Source organism: Pelodiscus sinensis, chromosome 3, assembly GCF_049634645.1.
Source record: "Pelodiscus sinensis isolate JC-2024 chromosome 3, ASM4963464v1, whole genome shotgun sequence".
Classification (NCBI taxonomy): domain Eukaryota; kingdom Metazoa; phylum Chordata; order Testudines; family Trionychidae; genus Pelodiscus; species Pelodiscus sinensis.
Genome location: NC_134713.1, coordinates 3,923,551 through 3,936,797, shown reverse-complemented (window position 1 = coordinate 3,936,797; position 13,247 = coordinate 3,923,551). Strand labels below are relative to the sequence as shown.

Here is a 13,247-nt window from a genome sequence, read left to right as displayed (position 1 = left end):
TCCGGCGTAGTCTAGATACACCCTCTGTAAGGACAAACGCTAACTTCTCTACTTAGGAACAGTGGTGTTTCTAGAATGGGACAGGTGAGTGGGCCCCATCTTTGGGTGGGCAGGTAATGACGGGGCAGTAGGAGCGATGAGGCTGTCTTTCCCCCACCTCCAGCCACCCTTGGGGGAGAGGTAGACACTTTGGCCAAAGGCCTCAGTAAAGTTGGGGAGCCCATAAAATGTGCGCCCCAAGGTCTGTGCCTCCTACCCTCTCTGGGCCCCCACCTGGTGGTCGAGGCTTGTTTTGCTCTGCCTGCTGAGCTCTCCTGCTGGGGAGGCAAATCGGGGGCTTGCCCGGCTCCGCCCACTAGGCACTCCCACTTTGGAGCTGGGTCAAGGTGCAGGGGCTTTTCCTGCTCTGCCCAGTGCTCCAGCAGGGAAGCTGGTTTGGAGCTTGCTCTGCTCTGCCCAGCCAGTGCACCCAGCAGGGGAGCAGGGTCCAGGCATGGGGGCTTGCAAGCCCCGACTCTGTTCCCTGAGAGGAACAGTCTCTGACCCCGCTTCCCAGGTCCAGCTGGAGCACCAGGCAGAGATGAGCAGGCCCCCATTCCCTAGTGGGAGCAGAGCCAAGTCTGGAGGGAGGTGGATCTGGATGCTAAGTGGATGGGCCATGGCTCCCCCAGGCCCACACATGCTTATGCCCCTGCTTAGGTAGGAATAATCAATTGCACAGATACAGAATGGGAAGCGACTGTCTAGGAAGGAAATGGATCTAGGGGTCAGAGTGGACCAACAAGGTGACACTGTTGCGAAAATAAAAAGCATAAGCATTCTGAGATGGATTAGCAGGAGTGTTGTGAGCCAGACACAAGAAGTCATTCGTCTGCTCTGCTCTGTGCTGTTCAGGTCTCAGCTGGAGGATTGTGTCCAGTTCTGGGCACCACATTTCAGGAAAGATGTGGACACATTAGAAAAAGTCCAGAGAAGAGCAACACAATTGTTAACGGTCTAGGAAACAAGACTGTGAGGGAAGATTGGGTTTGTTTAGTCTGGCGAAGAGAAGATTGAGAAGGGACGTAGCCATTTTCAAGTACATAAAAAGTTTCAGAGAAGGAGAAAAAGTAGTCTCCTTAACCTCTGAGGAACCTACTAGAAGCAATGGGCAAAAATTGCAGGAAGGGAGGTTTAGGTTGGACATTAGGAAAAAGCTTCCTGCCAGGGTGGTTAAGCACTGCAATAAATTACCTAGGCAGGTTATGGAATCCCCATCATTGGAGATGTTGAAGAGCAGATTAGACAAACATCTGTCAGGAAGGGGCTGGATTAGGGCTACTCAATTTTGGAAGCCCCGGGGGCCACAATGCTGAGGGCCACAACTTAAGTGTGGTTTCATGTACATGCAACTATATATGCAAATATATGCAAATAGCTTCTTTCACACTGATAGGTATGAATGCAAACATTACGGCAAGACTGCACAACACACAGGCCCCATTTAAGTCAGTTCTGCTGATATTAATAAAATGCAATAGTGACCCGATTTCTACCCATAAGCACTTTTAATGAGCAATGACAGTCTAGGAATTTAACTACTAAAACGCATATCAACCGAAAACCATCATATCAACTACTTTTTTGTTTTGGCTCCCACCTGTGGGCTGCGTGTTGAGCCCCGCATTAACTCAAACCACACCGCAGGCTGCAAACAAATGGGCCACAGGCCATATGCGGCCTGTGGGCTGCATATTGAGTAGCCCTAGGCTAGACAATGCATAGTCCTGCCTTGAGTTCAGGAGGGTCCCTTTGAGTTCTAGGCCTCTATGAAAGGATAACAGGATTCAGCCCATTATTTTTGAGCCTAGTAGATAGACGCAAACCTTGAGCCTGCAAACATGTATGTAGGATTTGTGTATGCAAGCATTTGAAAGCCAAATCCTTGAAGCACTGTCTGCCACTGGGATTTGGTCTTATATTAGAACATACATAAGAACGGCCGTACTGGGTCAGACCAAAGGTCCATCTAGCCCAGTATCCTGTCTACCGACAGTGGCCAGCACCAGGTACCCCAGAGAGGGTGGACCGAAGACAATGATCAAGCGATTTGTCTCCTGCCATCCCTCTCCAGCCTCTGACAGACAGAGGCCAAGGACACCATTTTATCCCCTGGCTAATAGCCTTTTATGGACCTAACCTCCATGAAATTATCTAGCTTCTCTTTAAACTCTATTATAGTCCTAGCCTTCACAGCCTCCTCTGGCAAGGAGTTCCACAGGTTGACTATGCGCTGTGTGAAGAAGAACTTTCTTTTATTAGTTTTAAACCTGCTACCCATTAATTTCATTTGGTGTCCTCTAGTTCTTCTATTTAGGGAACTAATAAATAACTTTTCTTTATCGGCCCTCTCTACACCACTCATGATTTTATAGACCTCTATCATATCCCCCCTCAGTCTCCTCTTTTCTAAACTGAAAAGTCCCAGTCTCTTTAACCTCACCTCCTATGGGACCCGTTCCAAACCCCTAATCATTTTAGTTGCCCTTTTCTGAACCCTTTCCAAGGCCAAAATATCTTTTTTGAGGTGAGGAGACCACATCCGTACACAGTATTCAAGATGTGGGCATACCATAGTTTTATACAGGGGCAGTAAGATATTGTGGGTCTTAGAATTGTGTACTTTACTTCGTGTATATTCTTCATAAAAATGAATGCATGTATGTTTCAAAACTACTTTTCCAGTAGAGATTTCTCCAATACCTTGGTGTCTGTGTCCTTCCTAACTTGTCCAAATACAAATCTCAACAGGAGGACTTTCTAGCCTCAGTAAAGGTACATCTACACAGCAGCGCTATTTCGGAATAACTGACATTATTCCAAAATAACATAGTCCGTGTCTACACTACAAGCAGTTGTCAAAATAACATTGAGCTGGAGGACTTCCTACTCTGACTCCTGTAACCCTCATTTTACAAGGAGTGAGGGAAGTCAGAGGAAGAGTGCTCTTTCTCGGACTTTCTGCTGTGTAGACAGCGCCAAAAGCCGATATAAGCTATTTTGACTTCAACCACGCAATTGACACAGCTCAAGTTGCGTAGCCTATTTTGGCTTTAGCCCTTCTGTGTAGACATACCCTAACTGATCACCACAACTCCTGGTCTCCTTAAACATCACTGTGCTTTATTATATCCCTTCAGCAGGCAACTACCTAGGGTGTTAGTTACATCCTATTTACAGTTGGTAGCCAGCGTCCCCGCTTGCTTTGGGAGAAGAGTACACTAGCCAGTCCTACTACTCCTTTTTCCCTTCAGGCTCCCACGTCTCCTTCCTTGCACTTCCTTCCTGTCTGCTTATATAGTCATGGCTGCTGAGGGGTTACTTCCACCCAATTTACCCCTTGGCCATATCTCTACTCAGTTAATTGGCACGCTCTGTCAACTTCCTGTGTGTCAGTCAGGTCCCAATTAACATATACCGTTGGCGAGTTGAGTGACAGGATGCTGAGTGGTTGGTTTTGTTCCCAAGAGGAATTCAATTTCAAACAGAACAAAACCCAGCCAAGCCTTCCCACCAGGCCTGGGTCCCCACATCCTAGCCCACATCCTGGATGTTTCTTCTTTTACGAGATCACTCCTATCTCCTTTACATCCAGGTGAGGTAATGAGCCAGGTATACCTGTCACTCCTCAAAGTACACTTCACAGTTTTTTAGAGGATGATCAACATTTTTGAACAGTTTACAGGGTAGGGATGTTAGCGTAGTGTCGTTTACATGATTAACTGATAAGCCTGGTCTTATCGGTTAATCCAAATCACTACACACACTCCCCCACCCCCTCTGCTGCTTCTGTATCAGAGGATGCAGTGCAGGGGGGAGGGGCAGGAGGGATGCCAGCTAGCCTCTGTCCAGGAGCTCCATGCTACAGAGGCAGCAGCGTGGGGCAGCCCGGGGCTCCCCGGGACTGGGGACGGGAGTGCACTAACTCGCCCCCGGGGACCATTGAATAATTGTGTAACGGATAAGATTTGGTGCAGTTACACAATTATTAAATTAAACCTCTAACATCCCTATTACAGAGTCGGGTTTCCGGCCTCTTCTAGTGCATTGTAACCTTTTTTTCAGCAACATATAATCCTTCATTTCAGGGAAATTTTAAAGCACTTGGCAAAACCAAAAAGATTTGTGTGTTTGCATAATGCAAAATAAAGTATTTTAGGCATAGCTTCATTACAGTAAAATGAACCAAGCACATAATATGTCTCCTGCTCAATGCTGTTTTTAAGGCTCTACATCTGTATTTGATTGCTTATGTGGTTTACCAAACATAATATGCTTACATGTAATTTACATCCCATTTAATAGGAGATATCAAAATAGACTCACTTCATGTCTGTTTAAGCAGGAGAAGAATGGACTAACTAAAAATACAAAAGACTGTGGAGAAATAGAGACCTGCTAGTCCAGATGCGCGGAATCTGTTAAAATTATGTCTATTGAATCTTTACACAGAAATCCTAGTAGATAAGAAGCTGGCTGTGGTACAGATAGTGCTTGGTCCTGCCATGGGTGCAGGAGATGGGTCTTGATGATCTCTAGAGGTTCCTTCCAGTTCTACGATTCTATGCTCCTAATGGCTCCTTGGGCTTCCTCTCTTCCCAGGAATGCGGCAAGGTAATGACTTTGGCACCCAATATCGCTCGGCCATCTACACGTTCTCTCAGGAACAGATGGAAGCTGCTCTGAAATCTAAAGAGGATTATCAAAAGGTAATATTGGCTTGGATGTGATATTGACCGGTGGGTGATCAAAGTGGAGCGAAACTGGGAATGAGCACAGACAGTTGGCTCATGTTCTGGGCGTTTGCTGCCTCTTGTTCCTTTCCTTGTGTTTATTTGAATTGTTATAAACGTTTTTGTGAATCATCTGGATGACTTTGTGCTGAATGCTTTAGCTACTTGTTCTGGTAGAAAATACTAGTGTTTTAGTTTTAAAATTCAGACTATGTGGTGTGCCGAAACAAAACGCAGGGACCTTAGGACTGTCCAAATCTCAACTTTGCACCTGGTCTCTGTTCCTATAAAGGTTCAAAGCAACCCTCATATTCAAGCACTCATGGAATTCGGAGAAATTTGGATTCAGATTAAAACGATGCTACTCAGGATCATCTCTAATCACGTGTTTCAAGTCTTTGAAATGTATCTGTAGTGTACTCAGCAGTCCAATCGATACCTGCTTAGTGTGATTTGAGGGAGATTTACAGTCTATTGTATGATTTAGGGAAATCTGCTGTGTTGACATTAAACAACGTAAGATTTGTTTAATGTGAGAGGTAGGGGGCAAGAGAAAACGACAGACTCTTTCACCTTCAATAGCTCCAGTGAACACTCACGTGTGAAGTAATTTCACTGGGTTCTGGTTCTGTCTATCATAAGCGATCCTGTAGGACTCAGATGGACAAAATATTTATTATAACTTAGAAGAAACTGCTTTGCACAATCATAAAATGATTAAAGGGACACTCCTGGAGAATGTAAGCTAATTCTCCAGCTTCATTTTAATGTAAGGCTGTGTCTAGACTACATGCCTCTGTCGGCAGAGGCATGTAGATTAGGGTTGTAGGCAAAGGTAAATGAAGCCGCAGTTTAAATGATCGCGGCTTCATTTACATTTACATGGCTGCCGCGCTGAGCCAACAAACAGCTGATCAGCTGTTTGTCGGCTCGCCGCTAGTCTGGACGTTCCTCCTGTCGACATCAAAGCCCTTTGTCGGCAGCCCCGTTATTCCTCGTGGAATGAGGTTTACCGGGGCTGCCGACAAAGGGCTTTGATGTCGACAGGGGGAACGTCCAGACTAGCGGCGAGCCGACAAACAGCTGATCAGCTCTTTGTCGGCTCAGCGCGGCAGCCATGTAAATGTAAATGAAGCCGCGATCATTTAAATCGCGGCTTCATTTACCTTTGCTGAATAAACAAATCTACATGCCTCTGCCGACAGAGGCATGTAGTGTAGACGTACCCTAAGTGTCTACATCCATGTTGCGAGATCCTGCCAGGTTATTGACATGTGCATTGTCCAACTATTCAATTTTTAATTTGTAAACTTTCATCATGTCAGTCATGAACTAATGCTCCATTTTTTTTTACTGTTGCCACATCAAAGGTTCTAAATAGCATTACAGCTTTGGATGTGAAGAGTCTGACAATGTTTTACTTTCAAGATCCAGATTTTTTTGAAATGTTGATGACTGTGTATATTTTATGGGGAACAGTTGTCCTAACTTGTGTCCTGCTATGGAAGCTAAGTTCACAATCCAACTGTTGCAGTTGATGGTACAAAGTATCACTGTAGAATGATGATAATGTTTTAGGGTTCTCTCTCCAGTTTTCCTCCCTCCAGTATTTCTCCACTGTGACAGCCTAGAGAACATCACTCAACATCTCTGTCCAGAGCATCCAGCTTCTAGTGATGTAGAAATGCAGAAATTGCTACCAAATCAGCATAGAGGTCTTGCCAGTGCAATATCTGGTCTTTGGTGGTGGCCAGTACCAAAGGTCACAGAAGAGGGCGTAAAATGTCCTATAATGGACAATTACAGATAATATGACTTAGTGCCATGGTGCAGATCAGCCAGATATCTAAGAAAGTTTGTGCATCTGTCTGTCTCTGTGCCCATCTGTCTGTCTGTCCATTTGTTCAAGAACAGCTCCTAAACAATAAGAGCTAGGACCACCAAATTTGGTAGGCAGCTTCCTCTTATCCTAACTTAAACCAAGATCAGGGTTAGCCTGTATCAGGACAATGGAATGTGTGTGGAATACGATTGTTTCCCATCAAATGGAAAGGAAGGGGAGTGATAGCAGGGACAGTTATACTCACGAATGACCACAGGGGGACCAGCAAGCACCTTAGCCCTGGGTAACAGCCACTGGCCAGCAGCACGGCCCACGCCACCCTGGCTTGCCTTGGTGAGCATCCACCAGCTGAGCTGCACAATCCCTGCTCGCCTCAGGCTAGCCCCAAGGAGAAGCTGTGCAGCCGGCCCTGGGGAGAAGTTGGCCGGTGGAGTCTGCACCCTCCTCTTCCCCACGCTCCACATTTTGACACATGCCTTCACCAAAAAGGGAAACAAATATGAGTGCTGAAAAATCCCTTTGGAACAAAGGATTTCTTTAGTGCACGCCCCCCTTCTTGGGGAATTAGACACCGTGTGCGAGGAAGAACATATTTTGTTCTCTCAGGGAAGCTCAGTTGTAATGAAGGAAAGTGATGGATTAAATATGCAGCCATTAATCTGAAGGAAAAGGTTATTTAAGGGCACATCTTGCCGAGATCCTGGAGCATCAGTCTGGAACAATAGAGCCATGCTCTTCCCTACTCGTGATCAATCTTTCTGGCTACCAGAGCAATCCAGACCCTAGTCTGTTAACTATAACATCAACAAGTGTGTGTGTGTGTCTATGTGAGCATATGCAAGCTACTTTACTATTTTATTCTTAATAAACGGGGTGTATTGCCTTTTCCCCTAAAAACATCCCATGCACTTCTTAAAACCATAACAGCAGCTTCTCCCCAGAGTCAGCTTAGGGTGATGGGGGCTGTGTGGCACAGTCAATGGCTCCTCCCCTGGGTCAGGCTGGAGTGGCGGGGGTCACGCAGCATAGTTAGCAGCTGCTCCTCAGGGCTGGGGTGCTTTCTGCCTCCCTGTGGTCATTTGTGAGTATAACTGTCCCTGCTATCACACCTCTTCCTTTCCCTTTGATGAGAAACAGTCGCATTCCAGGCACATCCCATTGCCCTGACAGAACCAAACCCTGACCTTGCTTTCAATTATGATAAGAGGAAACTGCATACCAAATTTGGTGGTCGTAGCTCTGACCTTTTAGAAGAAATTCTTGTACAAACAGACTCACAGACAGACAAATGCACATTTCTAAAATGTAGCGTATATAATAATAGTGAGATTAAATCAGTAGGGAGCTGAACTATTAAGGAATAAAAAACAAACCAGAAATATATGCCAGTCTAAATGGGAGACCGTAGCGCTTGAGCTATGTGTAGTGGCTCTGATTTTTATAACTGCGCAAACACTAATTTTATGCACAAAATTATGCATACAGTAGACTACTGTCAATATGCAGTTGCCACGGTCTGGTATGCAAATCACTGTTTTGAAAATGCAAATGACCAATTTCCAAAAGTCTACTAGCATCTTAGGAACTGTGCATGCAAACTGTGTGCAACTGCCTACATATTTTTGTAGTAGTGGCACCCACAGAAGTATAGATATGAAGCTTCCTATGTTTTTCTCTCTCTGTGTGTACAGTGGCTACTGAAGCTTCATTCTTCATACATACCTGCATGCTACTTTTTATTGTTACTTTGGACCTGTGCCTTTTGTAGCTTGCTTGCTTTCCTCTTCTGCTAACAGCAGTTGAGCCATATCACAATAGGAGACTTCCAGCTTTGTGTTTGCTGTCCCAAAGCTGTGAGTGTCACCAAGTGGATACTAACCTGAAAGAAAAATCTCAACACAAACCAATGCAACATAATGCTCTGTGGATTGCCATCCCACTTGCAGAATTGCCTAATGGCACAATTTATAAAAATCCTGCTTGTTTGAAGTCTATCGCTTTAGATGGAAAGTGCATCTAATTAGTATATTAATATAATTAGGCAGAAATATATAACTGATATCATGGATAGTTTGTTTCTGCACTGGGAAAGTGACTTGAAAAAAAGGTGACTGTTCAGTCAGTTACTCAGCTACTCAACACACATGTACTGTAGTTACCAGAGCAATTGTCATGTCATCTACAATAGCTCTGTAGTTATGGTACACCTCTTGTGTTCAGAGAGCACTGACCCATACCGGTATTTGTAGGAGCCATTTTTCCCTTTGATTTGCATTGCCTTAATTTTGAGGTAAATATATACAGTAAACTTCTATATTCATTTACGTGCCACTAACAACAATGTATGAGCTTCTTTTGCATATGTTAGATGCATCTCCATTAGCCTTATCAATTCAGAGAAAGGTGTAGCATGCTACTTGGCTTTCCAAGATATGCACTGATGCACACCGCATCCTCCACTATGCTACATGTATTGTGCTATCAATGTTTGTGTGAGTGGTATCGGTGATTTGCCGGCACCGTAACTGAAGTTGTCTTGTTTGTTATCTTACAGCATAATGGAACATGAACTCAGGCCAATTAGCTGACTTTTTTATTTTCAGCTGAGAACCTTGAAAAGAATTAATAGTGGATAGTTTCAGGGAGCCATAGAATTGTAGAAATGTAGGACTGAATGGGACTTTGGAAGGTCATCTAGTCCAGTGGTTCTCAACCGTGGGCCATATGGCACCCCAGGGGCCACGCCCTACCTCTAGGGGGCCACATGGAAAAAACAGAACATTAGGTAAATTATGTACCTTTTTTTCCAACTAACAGCGGCTATGAGGGGGGCCACAGAGGTATACGAGGCTCAGAAGGGGGCCATGAGCAAAAAAAGGTTGAGAAACACTGATTCTAGTCCAGCCCGCTAGGCTGGTGTAGGATCAAGTATACATTATGCTCTCTGATATGTGTTATCTTCTTACACTGAAGGACATTTTTTTGGTTTTATTGATGAAAGAAATCCTCCTGCTTCTGGAGTAAGGCAATTGTTAACTGATGGGAGTTAGTAAGAAACTTCCTTTATATATGGGATGTCCCCCACCAACTCACTATGAGTTTTCTTACATTTCTCTGAAGCTGCTGATGGAGGCATTAAAGACAGGCTACTGTTCAAGAAGGATTGCAACAGCTGTGAATGACCATTCTTATACCTATGAAACAGTAAATGTATACATCATATTGCTATCTTAATCCTGGTCTATACTAGACCAGTGAGGTTAGTTTAAAGTATGCCATCCAGCTATGCAAAATGTGTAGTGGGAGGTGGCTGATCTTAAGAGCCGGCTCTTAATACATTTAAAAAGCTGGTGCACTGTGGGTGTAGCTCCCAGGGCCAGGAGCTAACCCCGTTATGGTTCCCTCACTTATTGGCTAATCCATGGACATTCCATCGACTAGTCGATTAGCTGATTAAGCTAAATTTAACATCCCTTCCTCCTATTAGCCCAGGGAGCAAGAGTGGGGTAGCACACTGAATCTCTGCATCTCCATTATCCACATCTGTTTTCAGCTGTGGAACTTGTTGCAGATGTTGGTGGCTGAGAAATGGCAATACAGAAACCAGGAATGAATATGTATTGGGGCCAAGCATCCTTGAGTGTTTATGAAATTGAGTGCATACAGTGGGAGTCAGTGAAGGGTAATATGTATTATGTACAGTTCCACTGTCGGTGAGTTGTAACAAAGGTGTAAGTGTAATTATAAAACCAGAAAACGGGGGCCAGAGCTTGATGAACGAGCTGTGATTTAGCTCGTCAATCCGTGTTGTCTGAAGCTGGGTGTTTGCATTGTTTTTAATACAGTTGAACCGGGGGTTATTTAATTTTCAAGACCGTTTCAAGTTTGGGTTTGGTTGTCAAATGAATTATCTAGCCAATAATCCAGATGCAGATCTGGGGGCACAAAGAGCTCTATTTTTTTTTTTTCAAAATGACAGTCTTGCTAGGTTCAGCCAAGCTGCACACATCAGATTTGTGAGCTTCCAGGAGTCCACCACAGTAGACTGAAATAGGGACAGGGTAAGGCATGCTTGGGTTACTTCAAAGAAGTATATGTCATGTAATAGTTCCTCAACTGAAGCAGGTTTCGGGGACTTCTTTAGAGGGCAAAGATTGACAGTGTTGCCAGGGTGCAGACACATGGAGCACGACACAGGCTTTCCTATAAAAGCAAATTCCTGACAAAACAAAAATCCAGATGCAAACCAATGTAAGGGCTTCTCCTGCACGTTTGGACTGTGGTAGGAATTCTAAATGCATTTAAATGTCTGAGCCATCTCTAATAATTGAGGCTAAATTGTAAGCTTTGGAGTCTCAAACGTTTGTCTTTGACATACAGATGTCGGCCGTGGTGGGAGGAAAATAAGCTCCTGCCCCCTGTTCTGCGTATGAAGAATGTTTAGCTGATTTGCTAACTTCGTAAGAGGCTCCATATAGAGAAATGCTGCCCAATGCAGAAGTCTTGGGATATGTCTACACTACCTCCCTAGTTCGAACTAGGGGGGGTAATGTAGTCATACGGAGTTGCAAATGAAGCCCAGGATTTGAATTTCCCGGGCTTCATTTGCATAAAGCCGGCCAGCGCCATTTTTAAATGCCGGCTAGGTCGGACCCCGTCCCGGGCTTCATTTGCAACTCCATATGACTACATTACCCCCCCTAGTTCAAACTAGGGGGGTAGTGTAGACATACCCTTGGAGAGACAGTTAGGCTATGTCCGCACTGCCGGCTTTGCCCACAGAGCCTATGCAAATGAAGCATGGGAGAGGGGGCCTAGCTCAGTGGTTTGAGTATTGGCCTGCTAAACCCAGGGTTGTGAGTTCAATCCTTGTGGAGGCTCTTTAGGGATTTGAGGAAAAAATTTGTCAGGGATAGTACTTTTTCCTGCTGTGAAGGCAGGGGACTGGACTCAATGACCTTTCAAGGTCTCTTCCAGTTCTAGGAGATAGGTAATCTCCTTTAATTTAATTTAGGATTAGCATTTTGCTGCACATCATTTGCATAATTTATTCAAGCTGTTTTTGTGCAAGGGGGTTTTGTGCAAAAATGAGCAGCGTGGACTTTTTTTGGCGCAAAAACCCTGTTTTGCACATGATCCTTATGCCACGCTGCTTGTTTTGGCGCAAAAATGGCTTGAATAAATTACGCAATTGAAGTGCGTCAAAATGCTAAACTGCGCTTTATATGCATAGGCTCTTTCGGCAAAGCCGGCAGCGTAGACAAAGCCTTCCAGTATTTTTCCCCCCATGGTTACCAATCTGGAGAGATGACTGAAAGCTCTAAGATAAGGAGAAGGTGAAGAAAAAAAATGTGTTTAAATAAAATATCCAGGCCTCAGCCAAGCCACACAGAGAAGTAATAAATTGTTTTTATCAATGAGACAAGAAATTCTTGATCAAGCACAGAAGCATCTTGCTTTTCCCTGTCTGTAATAGGGTCTTCAGTGGCCAGGCAGACTAGTGGTTAGATCATTGGTTAGGTGCTGTAGGGGGACCTGACCCCTTTTTTCCCCTCGGGTCCTGGCCTAGAGTCCTGGGTCATTCAAACCCGTAAATAAGGAAGATGGGTCTTGCTCCCAACCATGAGAGGGAGGCTCAGGACCCGTTGCCCCAAGCTGCTCCCTATGCAAGTCCTTTTAGTTTGGGGCATGGACCTCTTTGTTCAGTTTCCCCACAGTTGGGGCTTGTCTGCGGGCTCCCCTTGTCAGGGGAAGACTTGCTTCCAGTGGTTGTGTTGGCAGACAGGTTGTGCCTGTGCCTTCAGGCAGGCACACAGATAGCTCCTGCCTCTTCACCAGTCAGCCCCTGATGTTGAGCCAAGCTCCCTTCTTGGCTCCCTCCTCCAGGCCTGGCATTGGCTGCAGGCATAAGGGGGTGGGGCTAGCCGAACCCAGAGGTTTCCTTTAACCCCTGCTGTGCCTAGCAGCCATCTCTCCGTTTCTTCACAATGACCAACAGGTAAAATACAGCAATAAGAAATCCTTGTCTTTCCCGATCCTGTAAACTGCTCTGGCTTTGTTGGAATGCAATGCCGGCCCAGTGCCACACTGAAATCTAAGGTAGCCAATAAGTTGATTTGAGAACATAAAAGCAAACAACAGTATAACTAGGGGTGTGTCTAGATTACATGGCTCCATCGACGGAGCCATGTAAATGAGTTTATTCGGCTTAGTCAAAGAAGCGGAGATTTAAATAATCCCCGCTTCATTAAAGTAAACATGGCTGCCGCACTGTGCCAATGATCAGCTGATCCGGCACAGCGCGGCAGTCTAGATGCGGCGCGGTCGACAAAGGAAGCCTTTGTCGACTGCTCGGGTATGCCTTGTGAAACGAATTATTATTTAAATCCCCGCTTCTTTGACTATGCCGAATAAACTAATTTATATGGCTCCATCAATGGAGCCATGTAGTCTAGGCACACCCTAGGAGTAATGGAATTAAGTTATACAAAGGAACATTTAGAGTGAAGATCAGGAAAAAGCCTTCCTAATGGCCAGAACTATTAGTCTGTAGAGCAGTCTCTCGAGGGAACGGGTGGAAATGTCATTGCTGGGAGAGCAGGAAAACTACGATAGACATGCAAAGTATTCAA

General features: G+C 44.9%; 1 protein-coding gene across 4 annotated transcripts in view; it reads left to right on the top strand.

Annotated features, from left to right (window-relative positions):
* Window positions 1-13,247, top strand: part of MSRA (methionine sulfoxide reductase A) — a 419,965-nt gene that overhangs the window by 282,277 nt on the left and 124,441 nt on the right. For all 4 annotated transcript variants that reach the window (XM_075923252.1, XM_075923251.1, XM_075923250.1 and 1 more), the window contains one exon: window positions 4,642-4,748. In XM_075923252.1, coding sequence (XP_075779367.1) covers window positions 4,642-4,748 — 107 coding nt within the window. The remainder of the gene's footprint in view (window positions 1-4,641; window positions 4,749-13,247) is intronic.